At 40.4% G+C, this 19,428-nt stretch overlaps 2 protein-coding genes across 2 annotated transcripts in view; one reads left to right on the plus strand and one right to left on the minus strand.

Annotated features, from left to right (window-relative positions):
• The window catches only part of HEATR1 (HEAT repeat containing 1), a 36,005-nt gene extending 31,695 nt beyond the window's left edge, over positions 1-4,310 (minus strand). The window contains exons 1-5 of the mRNA XM_030448232.1: positions 4,262-4,310; positions 3,867-4,045; positions 2,460-2,676; positions 1,421-1,562; positions 803-904 (exon numbers count right to left, since the gene is read on the minus strand). Of these exons, the coding sequence (XP_030304092.1) occupies positions 803-904; positions 1,421-1,562; positions 2,460-2,676; positions 3,867-4,008 (603 nt within the window). The 5' untranslated portion in view covers positions 4,009-4,045; positions 4,262-4,310. The remainder of the gene's footprint in view (positions 1-802; positions 905-1,420; positions 1,563-2,459; positions 2,677-3,866; positions 4,046-4,261) is intronic.
• Positions 4,311-17,703: 13,393 nt separating this feature from the next.
• The window catches only part of ACTN2 (actinin alpha 2), a 67,271-nt gene continuing 65,546 nt past the window's right edge, over positions 17,704-19,428 (plus strand). Inside the window, exon 1 of the mRNA XM_008496494.2 lies at positions 17,704-18,148. Coding sequence (XP_008494716.1) covers positions 18,014-18,148 — 135 coding nt within the window. The 5' untranslated portion in view covers positions 17,704-18,013. The remainder of the gene's footprint in view (positions 18,149-19,428) is intronic.

Consider the following 19,428-nt stretch of genomic DNA (forward strand, 5'->3'; position numbering starts at 1 on the left):
TCAGAAGTGGAAAAGCACACAGAACTTCCCTCCAAACCAAAAAAAGCCCAGGAATCCAGCATGTAATCTCTACCAGCTCCTGCTGACACAGCTGAAGCCATCACTTCCCCCTAGCACTAACCCTTGGCAGAGGTTCCTGCTCCCCCTTGCACACAAGGCAGAAGGAAACGGGTGCTATTTCCTCAGCTACAGTAGATAATCATAACAAGGTAACCTAAATCACTGCTGATTTTGTGTAACATTCAAGACTAAGAACTGGAGAGCCAAGAAACTGTTTGGTGTATGTTTAACACTCCCTACTACATCTGTGAACAAACCATGTTACTCTGCTTTGCTTATTGCATGTGCATCCTTGTTCTCCAAGTAACTGGAACTGTTGAACATCTTAATATTCTGAGACTGTAAAATTAGTTCTTGATCTGTTATTAATTGAAAAAAAAACCCCACTCACTTTACTAATGTTCTCAATGTTAAGCTGTCATTAATATTTGAAGGCATATGTTTAAAACACTGCTACAAATAGCAGAAAACAAAAGAAAACAACAAAGAACCTTGACACAATACAGTATCTTAAAGTAATAGAGCCCTGACAATTTTTTCTGCCATGGCTCACTGGTTCTCTGCCACTCCCTGACAAGAATTTCTCACAGACTGTCATCAAACAATAAGAAATTTCTGATAATGACTCCTTTTAATATTTGATATATAATTCAAAATATTTCTAAATAGCATAGTACTTCACAAATACAAAGATGGGGAAAACCAAGTGACAAGAAACAAAGTTCTACAATAAGTGACCAACCTTCACAGACTTTGCCACCAGCCTGCAGATGAAGTCCATGAAATTCAGGTCTTTGTAGCAGTGTGTGATGACAGTACCCCTTGCCAGTGGGACTCCAGGTTTCTTTAGAAGGTGGAAAAAGTAAAATTAGAGCATCCAATGGTAAAGTACCCAAAGTAAAAATTAATATAAACTCTAAATTAATCCTACAAATCAGTTAATAACATGAAAATGTAAATTAGCAATTGAAACCCTCACATCTCCTTGGAATTTTCTGTATCTATATTAAGACAATGAAGTATTACATATAATCTATATTGAAATAAACATATATTTAGTAATGGACATATCTTCCTAGTAGCAGCAAATACTTGTACCTTAAAAGCTTACTTTTTAACTTTGGCAAAACAAAGAGTAATTACAATCACAGATTGTTGTAATCAAATTTATATTTAAAAAAAGATGGCAGAAACAACACATGGGCATCCAGGCTCCATCTCTGAAATTAAGTTTTTCAGTACAGTTCTACAACTAAACACAAGAACAGGTGAACCATATTCATAAAGCCATTAACACAGTCAAGATATTTATTAATAAAGTTCCCCATGTTCCTCTCAACTGGCATGTTAAATACCTTACCCTTATTGGATCCATCCAATGCCATTTGTGAGTTGGGCTTTTTATATCTAAAAGTTGAATAACTCTGACAAATAAGTTGGTCTCATGATAGGGGAGAACACAACCAATCAAACTATCTTGATTGTAGAGGTGGATGTGAAATCTAGGAGGGAAAGAAAAAAGTATAAACAGTTAAAAATCATCTGGAAGTCCAAAACCAAAAGATAAAGTCAATCTTCTCCAAACACTTGATTTACTTGCTTTTAAGCAAGACAAAATATGATTGTCACACTGATGCAGACAACGTGGTTCACCTACAATCCCAAGGTGGCCCAAGCCTGGGTGGGTTACAGCAGAGAAACAGAGGCAGCAATTTTTTTCCCCCACTATCAATAATTTAGGTGTCTGTAGGGCTTAAATTACTTCAGTTTCTTCTGCATAGATTTCAGCATTAAACCAGTCACTGCAATAATCAAATACATATTTTGGTATAATACATATATTAAAAAAATTGTGATTCAAAGGTTGTATCAACCAAATCCCCCACTCTTCCATGACATGAAATACATCTGCTGCATCTGGACAGCTTAACCTACATAGACCAACACAACATCACTTCACTGGGTTTTTCGTTCAGCCCTTCCTACACAAAAGGATACTTTGCTCATTTAAGAACACAAGGCCAGGCTATTCATAGTTCACAGTTAACACAGAAAATCAGCTACTTTAAACAACCTGTTTCAAAAAGTCCATGAATGCCTCTCTAGTTCCTCTGTAAGATGGCTTGAGGTGAGCAAACTTGGTGAAAGCCAGGCAAGGAAATAATTTCTTTATTTGGAACACCATGACAGATCAGAATTTTCACAGAAATTTATCAAGACAAAAATTTAATTGGCCAGGAAGAACATCTGGATCCATCAAGACTAAGTCCAAACAGTTACTTTTAACATTTTAAGCTGAAAACTGATGTAGAAGTATTAAAAATTGTTCTCATGGAGGGAAAAAACCTGGCATTTCTAGAAACCTTATCTATCAACATACAGGATATTCAGTGGATTACCTGTGAATTAGCCATTCAAGGCACTTCTGGGCTGGCTTAAGCAGAAAGTAAGGGGATAAGTGAATCAGGAACAATGAAATATTCTTATTCAGCTGCTGATTTACTGCTTTAGTCTGAACACTGCGTTCCAGGGCTTTGGACATTGAACTAAACAAACTGGACTGGAACTCTTCAAACGAAGGATCAATACCCATGAGCTCTTCTAAGCCAGTGCATCCTGTGGAAAAAAAAAACAAAAAAACAGAAGATTGCTTTAAATGCAACAGTTTTATTCACCAGTTCTACCCACCTACCTCTTCCCTGGCCTACCCAACACTTCTTTGCTGTCCTGGCATGTCATCCTCTCTAAGCAAACCAAGCCAAACCAAACCAGCACAACAAGCATAAGCCCAAAACTTTTGCTACACTTAAAACTATTCCTGAACAGATGAAATTAAATTCATGGAATGGTTTGGCTTGGAAGTGGCCTCTAGGATCATCTAATTCCATCCCCCCCTGTCACGGGCTGGGAAAATCTCCTTGGACTGCTGACTCTTCCCAGTCACCTTTTCCTTCAGGAACCCAGAAACGTGCTTCAAATGTGCTTGCCCCTGTGCTCAGCCCTGGTGAGACCACAGCTTGAGTCCTGTGTCCAGTTCTGGGCCCCTCAGCTCAGGAAGGAGATTGAGGTGCTGGAGCAGGTCCAAAGGAGGGCAACGAGGCTGGTGAAGGGACTCGAGCACAGACCCTATGAGGAGAGGCTGAGGGAGCTGGGGGTGTTCAGCCTGGAGAAGAGGAGGCTCAGGGGAGACCTCATCACTCTCTACAACTCCCTGAAAGGAGATTGGAGCCAGGGGGGGGTTGGACTCTTTGCCAGATGACTTTCAACAAGACAAGAGGGTACGGTCTTAAGTTATGCCAGGGGAAGTTTAGGTTGGATATTAGAAAGAATTTCTTTCTGGAGAGGGTGATCAGGCATTGGAATGGGCTGCCCAGGGAAGTAGTGGATTCTCCGTGTCTGGAGATATTTCAAAAGAGACTGGATGTGGCACTGAGTGCCATGGGCTGGGAACTGCAGCGGGAGTGGATCAAGGGTTGGACTTGATGATCTCTGAGGTCCCTTCCAACCCAGCCAGTTCTATGATTCTAAGAGGACCATCTGGAGTGATGCTGACTAACCTCTAGTTTCTTGAATTTTTCTTTTTTTTTTTTTACTTTTTTGAAGATGGGTTTCCCTTTCTCATTTATTATTCAACTTTTAGGGTTTTTTGTAGTTCTTTTTGTGGGACTTTTCCGTGGGGTCTTTCGTGTTGGGTTTGGGGTTTTTTTGGGGAGAGGGGAGGTTGGTTTATTTATTTTTTTATTTTTTCAATTTTTTTTTTGACAGATAATTTTTAAAGTCACGGGAACCTAAACCGCCAAACTCACCGATTGCAAAAAAGGTGTCCCGGTCAATACCAGCAGCTTCTTTGGGGCTGAAGAGTAGGGACGCGGCCTCGGTTCGGTTCAGAAGGCTGGGATCGGTCTGGGGCAGCGCCAGCCGCTTCAGCTGCTCCGCCAGGGACGTCATAGCTCCGGGTTCCGAGACAAGGAGCTCCGACAGAAACCTAACGACCCAAAACCCCCGGAGGATGAAGCAGCTCCACCGACACGGTGTCCCCCAGGCCCCACCGCCACTCAGGGCTGCACCCACCCCCCACCCCCCGATGGGCCGGGCCCGGCTCAGTCAGGCCCAGGGAGAAGAGGTACAGCGGACAGAGCAATGACACGTGGTCCCGGTTCCGGTCCCGGTTCCGGTCCCGGTTCCGGTCCCAGACACCAACCTGACTCCCGCTGCCGGGCCCCACGTGGGCTGCGCGCACCCGTGACCCGGAAGCGCCGCTGTCCCCGGGCGGAAGAGGGAAGGGAAGCGGAAACTCCCGCCCTCGGGACGCGCGGCACCGCCCTTTCCCCTCCCCGCCCGCTCTGGGGGCGCCGCTGAGCATGCGCCGGCTGCAGGCGCGAGGGCGGGAAGCTCGAGGGCTGAAGTGACCGTTGTGACCGTTACGGCCGTTGGCGGCGGTTTCGCGCCTCCCAGCGGGTGCCTCAGAGCTCAGCGTCTGTGTGGAGGCTTCGTGCGGGTGTGAGGCAGGGGCCGAGCTGCCCGCGTCAGGGAAGCCGCCGGTTGGTGTGTGAAGGCCCTCAGGGGATGGAGGATGGAGAAGCCGCAGGGAGGTGTCTGTGGCGAGGCGTGATGGCCGGCTTGTGCTGAGCCCAGCCACGCAGCGAGTCTCTGCGTGGGGACCCACTAAGCCAGGGCAGCGTGTTTTAGGAGCAAGGACACACAAATGGAGTTATCCCACCTCAGGCTATGTCCGTGTCTGGAGGGAGCGATGCCAGGAGAAGTGCTGGAGCAAAGGTTTTGAATGTGAGTGTATTTTATGGCCTAGATTCCTGTGACAGAACCACAGGATTATATAGAGTGGAAAAGTTATTTATCTGATCTAGCCCTAGAGCAGGGCCAGCTTGGAGTGAATTGCCCAGTTATGTCCAGTTTGGAGTATCTCCAAGGATCGATGTTCCACAGCTTCACTGTGCTGCTCACCCAAGGTTTGGTTGCCATAAATCAAAAATAAATTCCTAATGTTAAAAACCATGATGTCTCCCACCAGTCTGCATTCGGGGCTGCAGGGTTGTTCTGCTCCTGTAAGTTGTTGCACAAAGCCAGAAATGGAACATGACCTGTGAGAAACCAGAGGAAGCCTTGGGGGGGAAAAAAAAACAGAAATAAACCTCATATCTGTTGATGCCAGCAAATGCACAAAATGATGCCAACTATAACAAATACAGCACCAGATTAGTAAAGTTATTTCCATATATTTTTTGGGAGCTGAATAGCTATGGCAAAAATAATGAACTTGTTTGCATAGTTAAGCTGCTTTATTTGGCAGTCATTTAGCATACAGCAGAAATGCAAAAAGCTGTTAAAGAGAACAGTTCATATGCTTTATTTTACACGTTAGGAGTATATACTGGTTTAACATGACTCTTTGATTGCATTAAGTTAAGCCTTTGGAGGAGTGGGAGCTTTGGAGGAAATGAAGCTGGATGTCTGACTTTATGCCTGATTATATTTGCTGATGCCTTGTCAGAGAGCATGTATTAACTGTATATATTGTGTTTTTCTGACATGGTATTATCTGGATGTGATGCCAGCAGCTGCTGGGCTGTTAAAGTTTGCTGCTGCTCCAATTATAACTGTTAAGGTGTTGGGAGGATATTACTGATTGAATGGTATCGTTATTTTTTGTAATTGTTCTAACATTGAGAATCTAATATCAGCAAATGAGCTGCCTAGAGGTGGTGCTAACCAGGAGGCCAGTTTGTTGCACTTTTTTCAAATTTTCTATAGCTTCTTTTTCCTTTATGAAGCTTTCGTATGACCTTATTTTTAGCTTATTTTAAACATGCATAAATATGCATGTTTCCTTGTCTAAAAATACCAAACATTAAATACAGTATAGACTTTGCAGAGGACAGAAAGCTGTTTCATAAAAACCCCACAAAACCAGTAGTTTTTAGCAATGTAGTTTATTATTTGAATTACTCAATCCAGAAAGATAAACCAGAAGTTGTAGATGCTGAAATGTGTTCAGAGTTTCCAGTACTCCTGTCTCACTGTGCTCTTTCTCCCGGAGAGCTGCAAGGCAGAGGTTTCATACCTTTATGCTTTCTGTTCTGTCCTTGTCTGGTTTCAGAGAAAATCTGGAATATCCTTTGGAGGAACAGGGACACCTCCTGCAGAGGGACAAATATTTTTTCTTGATTTCATTCTTTAAAAGTATTTCTTGTGAAAAATCACAAAAAAAAAAAGAGAAAGTCTTCTTATAGGGAAAAGGAAGAAGGAAATATGCTTAGTTAGCTTTGTAATTTCCCAGTGGTGAAGCTGAGTACCACAGAGGTTTGCTCCATGCTGGTCTACAAAGAGATGCTTTTCTGAACTTAAATCCAAGCCTGTTTCAACCAGTCCTTTCAGCTCCTTGGTGCCTGCATCACTGCATAGTGAGTCTGTATGGGTGGAGTTCTTGCAGCCATTCTACAGCTGAGATCCTATTTGCTGATGGCTGCCATTAAGCTGCATTCAGCCTCTTAGATTGCCTGTTAAAAAATCTTTGAGGTCTTGAAATATGAATTGTCATATGCTCATTTTTACTTTGACAAAAGTGATCTGTTTCAAGGTTTTTTTGTAAGCCTATTTGCTTGTAGTGTTGGTGTGCTTGAAAAGATTTGATTGAGAAATTCAAACGCTGTTAAACTTTATGTCTGGATAAATTTGTGCTACCACTGGAGCATATATAATTGGTGTCTTTAAGATCCAGTCTTTATATTCCTTCACTTCCAACCCACATCTCCAGCTGTGCACATGCAGAGCTCTATCTCTTTTGGTAAGTAATGCAGCCCTATAGGAGGAAATTTGTAGAGTGAACTGGTGGGAAGGAACCCTCATCACACTGTGTGCCTTTCTGAGGTTTTATACAGACAGGAGCTTAGTAGCTGCCCTGTAGTCCAAATTTCTATTAGGTGCACTCCTGGAATGTGTGTACTGGTTTGGTTTTATACGTAGACAACAGATAGGAAATAATTTCATTTAAAGAGGAAAAGGGAATAATTTCTGATACAAAAAAAAAGGAGTGTTCAGTAGCATTCCATTGTAATAGATCAAATAGGTGTAAAAATTAATACTACCTACAATTTACTGTGTACATGCAAAGCTAGAGTGTGTTTGTATTAGGTACTAGTAAGTACTCTCAAAAGCTTATTAATTCATTTACTATGATGATGCTTTTTTCTTCTTCTACCACCTCCTGTAATCTAATAGGCCACCAGGATTTCAGTTTCTAAAATGGTTCTGAAGGAGATAGGAGAGAGCCACACTCTGTGTGCTTCACTGTCACTTGCTAATAATCTTGGGATGTTCCCTGACATTTCCCCATGCCATTTCTAATAGAGAATGTGACAGTGCCTGACATCTAAAGTACGATCTGATTGCAGTGTAATGAAGTATTATTAACACCTTTCTAGGATGTGCAAAGGAGACCTTAACTTAGGGTGTATCAAGTTCCCTAACTTTTAAAGTAAAAGTAGGTGTTAACAGATGTGTGTGTTTAATGTGGGTATCAGTGTGCTAAGTGACCTGTAAACCAATCGGTGTTCTAGAGCAGTGGCTCAAACATCTTATAAACCAGGGTAATCTAATTGTCAAAGGATTTATTTTGTTTTGCTACTGGTTGTAGGAGGCATTCCAAGTTTTTGTAGTTTTGGAGGCTGTGTAGTTAAATCTGCTGCTACTCTGAGCTAATCTGTGTCTTTTTTTCTTAATTTATGAACATGTCTGCTCCCCATTGGAAATTTATAATTTGTAAGAATACATCTGTGGTCTCTAAATTTATAGAGTTACTGTAATTATCAGGAAAAACAGCACTTTATGTGTACTTTAATGCTGTAGTAGTGTATTTTTCTCTGTTTTCAGTTATTTCTGCTCTGTGTGACAATGCAGCAGTCAGTCTTCAGCTCTGGATATTGTGAAATGATGAGACTGTACCCTTCTGCAGTCCATACATTGTTAAGGCCTTGACACCGTTATTCCATTGGCTTAACTTTTTTAGAATTTGGGGCCATTGTATCACATAGCAACACAGATAAAATGAGAGAGTTAATTTTCCTTATCTCCCCTTCCTCCCTTTCCTGCTTTATGTTAGTGAGGCTCAGGAGTAGTTCTGATGAGGTCAGTGAGGTTGCATGAGTGGACAGCTAATGTAACTGGAGGCAGAGGCAATCAACCATAATTTGGTGGTTGTTGAGGTTTCAGGGAATTGCAGTTCTCATTGTGGGAACAGGACTGAAGGGAGAATAAATCATCATTTGAGCTGAAAGGCTGGAAGAAGTTTCCTTGCTAGTGTACCAAGCAAATCATCAACCTACTGGCCACAGAATCAGGCAGTATCAGGCAGTATATTTCCCTAGTTTTCCTTTGAAAAGCTATTGCCACTTTTCCCAGCCATAAACTCTCCTGTGTATCTGCATTCCAGGTCTGACAATAAATTTGATCCCTCTGGATAGGGTGGTGAGAGGCAATTTTGGGCTTTTTACTGTACGAAAATCTGTTAAGATAATATAAACTGAGGGCTTTTGAATCAAAATTGTCAAGTCCATTTATGAAAAGCTACCTGTGCCAGGCAATCTACTGAGAGTAGGTATCATAGATCTACTGTGTGGTAGTTGTGAGTGACTGCATTGAGAGAAATTGATAGTCAGAATGTAGCAATGCTGCCCTTAGGGACTTGGATGTAATAAGCAGTAAGGAGTGTTGTGTTTTAGAGATGCTTCATCTTTCATAGCAAGGCTGTAAACAGTAAAATAGGAAATAAACTGAGCAATGGGTAAAAGGAAAAAGGGATGAAGCAGGAATATGCTTAACACAGCATACTTTCATACTGCAGTATACAGCCTTGGTATCGCCTCCCTCAATTGCCTGTTATTCAAGCAAGTGACAAGCATTGGAATAGCAGTAGATATCATATGGTGCAACTACCCATTCCTGACATGCAGCTGTTCAGACCTCTATTTGCTTGCCAGACATCCATTTGCTGGTGGTTTTTTTGGTTTTTTTTGTGATCTGTATTCAGTAGCAGAGAATATATATCTCATTTTTGCTATTTAGTTATATTCAGTTATATACCCACTCTGTAGAGTTTATTTATTTTGCATATTTTTTTTAGAAATGAGTTATGCATAACTGTGAAGAACTGAGCTTTTTTTAACCTGGGTATACGTGCATATATATGAGAGATACTAATATTATAATATCTAAAAAGTATCAAAAAGCCAATGAATAGATTTCTGTGATACTGAATTATTCACAGTATCTCCAATTACAAAAATCCTCAAGACTTCTCTGCATTTCAGTGCTCTTTAAAATGTTTGGCTTTTGTATTTGTTTTCATAATGCATTGGAAACTGTGCTGTTATGTATCTTGTGAATTCTTGCAGAAAGAAACATCAGAGGAAACGGTATGTTTGATTTAGATGGTGAGGGCATGCAAATGAGTTTCACTGACTAGCTTAGATCTTCAGATTTGCTGATTTATTGGAGGTGTCACATTTTCAGAGTTGAAATAGTGGCCCAGCTGTCTCAAGATGATGTAAATACTCTGTGCTTCCTTTCATAAATAGTCTTCACAACTGTAAATGTTCTCAATAACAGCTAATAACTCTTATGGACAAAAGCATATGTCAATGTTTTTGCCAATGCATTTCTTACTGTCATTCTGCATGTATTGTGTTTGCTGGTGATTTGAGAGTTCTCTGCAGAGAAACTACTTGAGAGACTTAGAGGCCCAGTGACATCATTCCTTGAACACACTGAGAGGAGGGTGCTATTTCTGCAGAAGGCTTGACAGGCGATTAGTTTAGTGGGTGAGAAGGCAGCCCTGGTCTAGAAAATGTAGTGAAGGGGGCGTGTGGTGCCAAGAATCTGGTGATTCTGTCACTGATGCTGATACATCTCTTTTAGATAAGACTGGTGGCCAGAGACAAAGCAGTTCCTGCTGTGATGCTCTCAGATACGGCACAGGAAAGGTTACACTTTAAATTCTTTCTCACTTTACTTATGGTAGAATTCCTTGCAGTACCTGCTCATTCTTCACAGCATGGTGATGAGAGCTGCCTTGTTTTAATTGGTAGAGGGGAAGCAAAGCATTTGAAAAGTGTAGCTTGTTTAATCTTCAAAATATGCCTGGTCTGTCAGTGGTCACTCATTTAAAGACTTTTGTGTGAACTGCAACAGACAGGTATGAGATGCAAAACATGGTGGTTTTTCTTGAGCAGAAGCTGTAGTGGATATAGAATTGATAGGCTACACTGAAAACCGTTAGTGCTCTCCTTAACATTTTGTATGAACTGCCTTCCCATTCAGAACTCATTTATAATGAATTAATTTATGGTTTTATCATGGAAAAAGAAGACAGAGGAAGATGTGTGCAGACTATCTCAACTAAAAAATGAATTCCAGAGTTTACTATAAATACATGTGGAGCCTTACAGCCTGTAAGGGTAGGTTCACCTTTGTCCTAGTTGCTGACTGCCACCATTTACTATTGTCCATATAAACTGGAAAAATACCTAGAACAGCATCTGGCTTGAAAAAGGAAAACCCTCTGAAGTTGGTTCAGTTATGAAATTCTGATAGATTAAAGCTATTCCAGATTTAACTATGGGACACAACAGAGATCTAGAGTACACATTAGCATAACTGCTGCAATTTTCTTATGCACAAACTGGTTTCAAAGCGAAAAAGCATGCAAATACTCTCCTCCTCTTTTACTTCTGAACAGGACTTAATCATGGAGAGGTGAGCCAATTAAGAAATGAAGGACTTGTTCATTTTCAGAGGGATTGGGAATATGCAAAAGCCTTTGTGTGAATAGGTTATTGCTAGTACATCTCAAGAGCAGCCAGTCTCTTACTGGAAAGTATGTTGTGCAAAATTGCTCCTGAGAGCAATCATAGTTGGGCAGGGAACAGGTGTCTTCAGAAATTGGAAAATCCAGGCCTTGCTGCTTTCAGATCAGGAATGGCAAGAACATTGCTCATTTTATCAGTGCTGATTCTTAATACAGTTGAGTGTCAGAGTAATGCTTTGTTGGATGGGATGTAAGGACAAAGGAAAAATTGCACTATACGTGTTGCAAAAAGAACTCAATGTCCCTGCTTGGCAGTAATTCAATTGTACTTAAAGCTGCCTTATACAGGGATGAATTCGTCCCTTTTTGGTAATCTTTTTATTGCTCCCCTGGAAAGAAAGTAAGTAGCTAGTGCAGCTAGAAATGAGGGCATTGAGACAGCAACCTGTCTAAGGTCATTCAGTCAATCTGTACAAAGTTTAGAACACAACAATGTCTGATATCCTATGCCCATAATCTCTACCTCATACCTCAGTGATTTAAAACCTGCCAGGTCTCATCTGTGCCCTTTAGATAATTACTGTATGGAAACTCTGACTTAGTGAATGTTTGTTTCTAGATAAATAAAGGCATGCTGTATGTGCATTCCATATCTGACACACTTTTCTGTTCCCTTTTCTTAGTGTGACCAAAACTATTGCTGAAAAATGTTGTGCTTTTTTAGACAAGTAGTCTCAGGTAAATCAGTTGTCAGTCAGAAGCAGAATCACTAAGGGATTTTTTTAACTGGTTATATTCATGAAGTACAAATTGTACAGTAAGTTGCAGGCTTTCACATTGCCCTAGTTGCACAGTTTCTTCCTTGCTTAGTACCTTTATATGATAAGGCTAAGCCAACAGAAACCAGAAACACAGCCAAGATTCTGAGAACACATAATGGTGTGAAGGTTTCTTCAGAAGGTTTGTAACAGGCCATGCTATACCCCTAGTCCTGCCTCTTGCATTCTCATCACTGAACCATTTATAAACTCCTGGATCTGTCTCACCATTTTTTCCAATCTTATGCCAGCACTATTTGTAGTTTCCCCACCTGTTACTGTGTCTGTTACGTTGTGTCTGCATATTGCTCTACAACTTGTGTGCTAACAGACTGACTGCAGTGTTGTATATAAATTACCATATACATCTCCCATTTTTTCCTATGATGTCACATTTCTAATCTATGCAAAGTATCACTCAAAGCTTCTGATACTGAGTTCATGATCTTAATCTGTCTTTTTGAGTTGCCTCTACCCAGACAAGAACCACTGAACAGGAAAGACACCCTCAAGAAGCTAACTCAAGGGATAAGGGAGTTTGGGTATCATGGTTTCTTCTGAACTATTTAATAGAAACATGTCAGAATGTGAGGTCTGAGGGCACTTCTCATTCATTAAAGCTATGATCTTCTGTCGTGCTCCTTGGCAGTCTCCATCACTAGAGGGTTTGCCCTCTGCTACATTACATCTTTCAGCACTCAGATTGCAGTTTGTGATTGTTATTATGTATCACAGTCATGCCTAGTGATACTGTGGCAGAGACCAGCTGAATGTTTCCCGCTAGTATCTACCTTGCAGCCTATCTCAGAACCGGGGCCATCTGTGCAGGCTACAAAGCTGCAATTGTGGCCCTACACACACTAAGGACATACCCTCCAAAGTGTAAGAGACCCTGAATGTCTAAGCAAGCCTGACATTCTGGAATAACACTTGGAATTTTTGGGTTCAGGCTGCATACAGACCTGAGAGACATACATTGAGATGAGGGGATGTACAGTAGCTAAAGCACACTACAATTGCAATTTTTATGTAGCTTCCTAAGGGCTTGTAGACAGAAGAAGCTTCTGCTCCAGAGAATTTGTATTCTAGGTGGACATTAAGGCCTAAAGGAAGCATTGCTGACAATATTTTGGAGATGACAGAGCGAAGCACCAGGCACTAGTTTTTCTTTCTCTCAGTGAGAGTAATTTAATGGGCCAACACTTTCCTTCCCCAAAAAGTTTTATTTCAATTGACTTGCACAAGGTCACACAGGGGATCTTTAGCTGGTATGGATCATCACCCCAGGTCTCAGCCCCGTGATTTTCCTTCTGCACAAAGGGCTGGCAAAAGCCAGTGATCTCCGTGCTGTCAGCATTTTCTCCGTACTCCTGAAGCCCAAGCTATGCTTTGGTAATGTTTGTCCTATAAATGTTTCTTGTTACACTTCATCCATGGCTGAATTTCAGGGACAGAGTAAGTTGCTTCTATATATAGCTGATGAAACACTTTGGGATCTTCTGACAATGTCAGTTACTACTGTGAAGCCAGCAACACATTTTTTCACCTCTTTCTCTATTTTTATTTCCAAAAATGTAATTTGAAATTGCATACTTAAAAAAAAATGTATACTTAGCTTCTGTAGAGTGAATATCACAAGTAGCTTGGAGATTTTTCAGAGTCAAAGTTTGTAGCCCTTGGTCTCAGATGTGGGAGGGCTGGTGTGGTCACTGCTCACAATGCTTTTCCTTAGCTCAGGCAAAAGCAGAATTTTACTTCTCAGATGGGTGCTTCTCTTCTCTTCGTGTCTTTCTGCCTTCAGTCTCTGTGTTCATTTCAGAAACATGAAGCGAGTTTAACATTTATTAGCATTATCTTTACATATTGAATTTAATGCCTTGGGTTTTTTCTTGAGTTTATGAAATAGTGTGTTTCTTAGCTTGATAAAGGTGCATTGTTTTTGTGTATTGGGGGGAAAAAGGGTTATTTCTTCCAAGTGCTAGTAAAAAATAAATGCGTTTTGTACCACTCCCCACCTTTCTACTTAGCATTGTGTGGGAAACATGCTTAATTTTAACAGAATCCAACATTTTTGACCAACCTAAATTATCAATGTTTTTTAATTATTCCGCTTTTTGGTGGTTAACCTTTAAAGTAGTGGATATTTGCTACTAGGAATAGTAGCTTTTAAGTGACAGTTTGACATGCTTTGAAAAGGGTTTTTGACCCCTCTCTTAATATTCTGCTAGCAGTTTACACAAGAGAATAATCACTTTATTTTCTTTTATCTTTCATTGGCTTCTTTCGGGATAACCCATCCTACTGTTCTTTTTCACAAAGAAACAGCTTTTGCCTAGGGAAAGATGAATGCTGAAAGACTCAGCAGCTTATTGAGTTCTCATTAGATTTTTTATCTTCCTGTGTCCTCTCTAAGACAATTTTGGCACATGTTCACATGGAGTTTTTGTTGTGTTCCCACACACAAGTGTTACAGCTGAAAACTAAGCAGCAGTTGATTGTTTCACAGGTGATTAAGTAGAGAAATCTGGAAATTCTTATTGTAAATCTCATGAATTTCAAATAGAATAATGTTTTGGGCAAACCTTGTTGCAATCTGTAGCATTTTTAAAGTTTTATTTAAAAGTTGTTTTTCTTCTCATTCAAAGGTTTTTTTGAGAGGGAAAAGTAAGCAGCAAGTTGAAGGGATTGAAAGTCTGATGAACTTTGAAAATACTGAGTTCAGCCACAAACCTGTGCCTTTTAGGAAAGTTCTGACCTTGTTGTTTCTCTTGCATGAGAAATGAATGATACTCTGCTACTACGGTGTTCTCCTGGGGTTAAGGCATTTTCCTGGGTAGGTCCTTAGAAGCATTTATGTTAGGATGAATTACAGCACCTTTGGCCAAATAACAGATAAAAATAGTTAACAATTCACCTCTGCCATCTCCATTTCTGATCTTTCTGGGCCACTTTGTTCCTTCTGATCTATTTTCCAATTGTGAGTATTGTTTTTGTCTTACCACATTGTAAGATATCTGTCATTTCTGCCTCAAATATACCTGCTTACTCTCAACAGTCTTGCCAGATCAACTTAAAATTACATATCTATATGGTTCACTTTGTTTCTTCTTTTTTCTCTACTTGGGACTTCTGCCCTTTCTTTCCTGTTGAACTTATTTATTTCTGTTTTGATTTCATTTTCTTCCTCCTAAGGCACACAAAGGTTTCAGCTGTTCAACTCTGCCAGTGGGTATAGTCCTAACCTACCCTTGATGTGGAAATAAGCTGATTGAAGTGCACTGCTTTGTTTATACCACTCTGCTGAGCACAGCTTTCCTTTTCTCCAGGTGAGCTGAGAGAGGCATCTCCCTTTCAGCTTCAAGTTTGGCATCAGAGGTCCAGTTTGGCTCTCTTTCTACTATGGACCTCCATTCATATGATTCTCATTACCATCTGCATAGTCCATTTACAAAATTAAATTAAAGTAGTGAATAAAATACCAGATACTCCTCCTAAAGCTCCAGCTATAAATATCTCCACTGCCTACTCATGCTGTCTGATTAAGGGGCAGTAAGCTGTTATTTAGGGAGCCTAAAACAGGTCAGATACCATCAGGATAGGCAGGTTTTTTAAAATGGGGATGTTACATTTAGCTTCATGTTTCTCAGGTAAGAAGTCCAACTCTCAAAGTTGAAGCCCACTATTCTGACACTTTTAGACTTCCAGACACATTTTTTCATTCTGAAATATTTTTTTCATCCAGAATGAACTAATATAACCTACCCAAATTGGACTTTTAAATACGTTCTCCTTACAGGAAAATGTGGGTTTATTCCTATTTAGAATTAACTTGAATTTTTTGGGTTATTTCTTTCATTATGAAAGTACCAAGTTCACCTGTGTACCAAGTATACATGAAAAAATGAACAGTGCCTATGTGTCAGTTTCAAATAAATCCATTTATTTTGTAAAAAAGCTTAATAGCCTTATTTCAGAATATACAGGTAGATTTCTCTTTGAATTCCAGAAAACTAGGCATGGTTCTGGCTCCTAATCCACAGTGTGATCAGCCATTCTTTGACTTCATAATACCTGTTTTTATTTCATGACACGCTCACTCTGGCCTCTGTTACAGGATTAGTGCCAAAAAATAAAATGTGGCCATGAACTAGCACCTCCCTGGATGAAGTCCTTAGTGCCTGTAAAGCTCATCTGAACTGCACAGTGGTGAGTGGCTGGGGTATCATCTGACTTCATCCCTGCTGATCTCCAGACAGGCAGTTCTGGGGACAGGCCTGAAGCTGGTTTCAATGTCTCTGATGAGGTAGGGAATAAAAGGTCAAAGGTTTTTGCAAGTGCAGAAGGCAGCTCTGGATCCAAGCGTTACAGCTTTATATATATACTCCTGGGACTTCCCTGGCTTCTTCCTGCTTTTCCTTTAGAAATTTCTCCTGTGCTCTCTATAGTGAATAAGAAATGTTTTTAATTACTTCAAAGGCTTATATAGTCATTTAGGTTATTGAAATTAGATATGTATCACAAACCATATTGACTACACAGCCATGAAATGAAACCATACAAATTACACCAGCATACACACAATGTGTACATGTTAATTTTTTTTTATTTATTTTTGTAATTGTTATTTGATACTGTCTGAGAGTGTCTTAAGAGGGTGCTGAGCTGCACTTGAACAGTGTGTGGTCCTGACTTTGCTGCTTAGATTTGGAATTCGAATCTTTGACTGTTTATCTTACAGGATCTATGTACATCAGTCAGTCTTTGGAAGTTCAGTTTGTTTTAACTGCATGAAATGCTGCAATCTTCTTCTGAATTCCAGCTTGCAGTCCTAGAGCTGCATTTATGAAGTTTGAACGGATGGGTAGGTATTAGCTGTGCATGGATACATGTTCTTCTAAATTGCAAAGATTTAATGGGATAGAGGGCGACTTGGCAAAAAATAGATCTGTAGTTAGCAATATCAAGTGGAAGACATAAATGATGCAGGTTATTCATTCACATTAGATCAGAGACCTATGGTTGCTTTTACTGAACAGTTCTCCTATCTATCTGATTGTCTTTTTGTCTTTTGATTGTCTTTCCAAAAGCTCAGCTTTGGTGAGCATTATCTTTTTATAAAAAAGTTTGAATTGTATCCACTGTGGATACTGCTAGAGAGGACGACCTTGGCTGATGAAGAACGTAGTAAACTTGCCAATTCCCAGAGGAAACATAGCTGGCAGGGCAGCTCAAATGATATGACCTGAGACATAGAGGACATGCTTGCAAGGCTGCTTGATCTCAGTGCTATCTTTTTAGATTTTACCCTGTGGAAAGCATGGGGGAATGGTTCCTGTCACACATTTATAACGTCATTAGTTCCATTTCGTATCTGGTTCTTGGTGCCTGAGGAGCGTGTTTCCTACATGTTGCTGTTCTAAGTTGTGCTTCCATACTTTCCAGTTTAACTCCACACCTGATGTTTACTGAAAATTCTTTCATGTCTTAAGTGTCCTTTTCTGTGCTGACTCTCGTTATCCTTAAGCTGAATAGGAAAGTGTGAAGTGTGTGACTCGAGTGTTCTTTCAGACTACGGACTAATGATAAACAATGTCAAACTACATTAGCAAGTCATAGATGGCTCTTGAAAAGCAGAAATATAAGACAGCAGGAAAAAAAAAAAAAGTATATATATATGTGTATATAAATATATGTATAGCCGTTATTTTACCCAATTGGAAGGATAGACTGGCAGACGGGTGGACTCTATGGCTTATGGGAGGCGAGTTCCCTTGTCAGCCTTGCCCACTTGCAGGCAGTCCCGTTGGCCTGTACGGGAACACCACAGCGCTGGGCGCGGTGCTCCTTCCCGCTACTGCCCCGCCCGCGGGGGCGTCCCCTGTCCCGGCCCCTGTCCTGGCCCCTGTCCCGGTCCCGGTCTCTGCTCGGCGGGGATCTCTCACCACTCGTAACGGGGCTGGAGCCGCCGCCGCGCCACGTGACATCCCGGCGGGGATAATAAGCCGCTGCCGGGAGCAGCGCTGGGCTTCTCCGGAGGGTCAGCCGCAGGGACCGACAGCAGCAGCAGCAGCAGAGAGAGAGAGAGGGAGGGAAGGTCACCAAGGTCAGCACATACCTGACAGCTGCAGCCTCTGCTCTCAGCAAGACTCATCAATATTCACTTCCTGTCACTTTGGAAAAAAGACCAAAATTAAAAAAAGACAAAAAAAAAAAAAAGACACTGTAACCCATCAGCAAGAACACTAAGCATTAAATACATCTCTATATATTTAAACGTAGTAGAAGCTACAGCAGCTGAAGCTGATCCCCTGCTAACATGAGTAGCATGAACCAGATAGAAACAAACATGCAGTACACCTACAACTATGAAGAAGATGAGTACATGACCCAAGAAGAAGAATGGGACAGGGACCTGCTCCTGGATCCAGCATGGGAGAAACAGCAAAGGAAGGTCTGGAAATAAAGTAATGTGTGTCTGTGTATGTGCCTTTGTGTGGAATTATGTCCTCTTTTATTGCTATACTGCATATGGAATTCCCAGGGCTGTGCAGTAAGGGGTTCTGGTTTTGTATGAGAGTATATTTTACATCGTATAGAGAATATATATAATATATGTGAGCTATGCTATATTTTAACTATCAAACATTCACTTTTTGAATTCTTAAATTAAAGTTACGTAAGATGAAAACGATTTAAGAGAATTAGCACTTTCTTTCTATGTTACACTGGAAATACTCTGTCAGTACCTCTAGATTTATATAATAGTATTTCAGTAATTTTTAACATCACATCCTGGGTCTTTTGGAAATCGGACTCTGGCTTGATGTATGTGTCTGATAGCTTTTCAAAAACAGTAAATTGCAATTATAAACAGGGAGATAAATGAGATGGTTCAAAATTGGTGTGTAAAAAAAGTTTGCAGTATTTCTGAGAGCAGAAAAATCACTTTTGATATTGTGATCCTGTGAGTAAGCTTGTACTAGAATTTACTCTTAATTCTAGTTGAATGATCTGATGAGGAAAATAGTGGCTAGAATTATATACAGACTCTACTTGGAAAACTGTGTTTCATTAATAGATTCCCCCACGCAAATTCACTGTCTGTGAAAAAAGGGATGTAAAAAATCCTTGGAATATATAAAGGAAATGCTTCCTGCATTTTAGATGTAAGAAAATAGTTATTCCAGCAAGTATTGCATTTCTAAACACAGATTATAATGCTAGCAGCAGTTTTGAGTGATTTGGTACATTAGCAATAGTTGCAATATCAATACAATGTCTTATTTCAGAGCACTGAGTGTTAAGGAGCATAAATACTGTACGAAATACCGTAAAGGATTTGTTACTACCTAATGTGAAAGGTGATGTTGAAGTCACAGCTGACAGATCTGGGATTAAAAGGTTATTTGCTGGTTACAAGAATAAAAAAACAAAAGAGAACAATGAGGTTGGCTATGTTTTGTGGTAGGTTAGCAGCTCACTTCAGAAACTTATGTAGAAGTTATGCATTTATATCTGATGACAGTGTCCAACCCACTATTACAGTCACAGCTTTATAAAAGCTGGACTATAAAAATATAGCTGTAAAAGTAAGCTGGTAGAGTTGTTGGGACTGATGGGTTTGCTTTCCATTAGAATCAGTAGAGCCAATATTTTCCTCTCAGTTTTTACCTGTAGCCTTCCTCCTCCTGTGAGTTTTATCTGGTTTTATTAATTTTCCTACATTCACAC

This window comes from Calypte anna, chromosome 3 (assembly GCF_003957555.1).
Source record: "Calypte anna isolate BGI_N300 chromosome 3, bCalAnn1_v1.p, whole genome shotgun sequence".
NCBI classification, from domain to species: domain Eukaryota; kingdom Metazoa; phylum Chordata; class Aves; order Apodiformes; family Trochilidae; genus Calypte; species Calypte anna.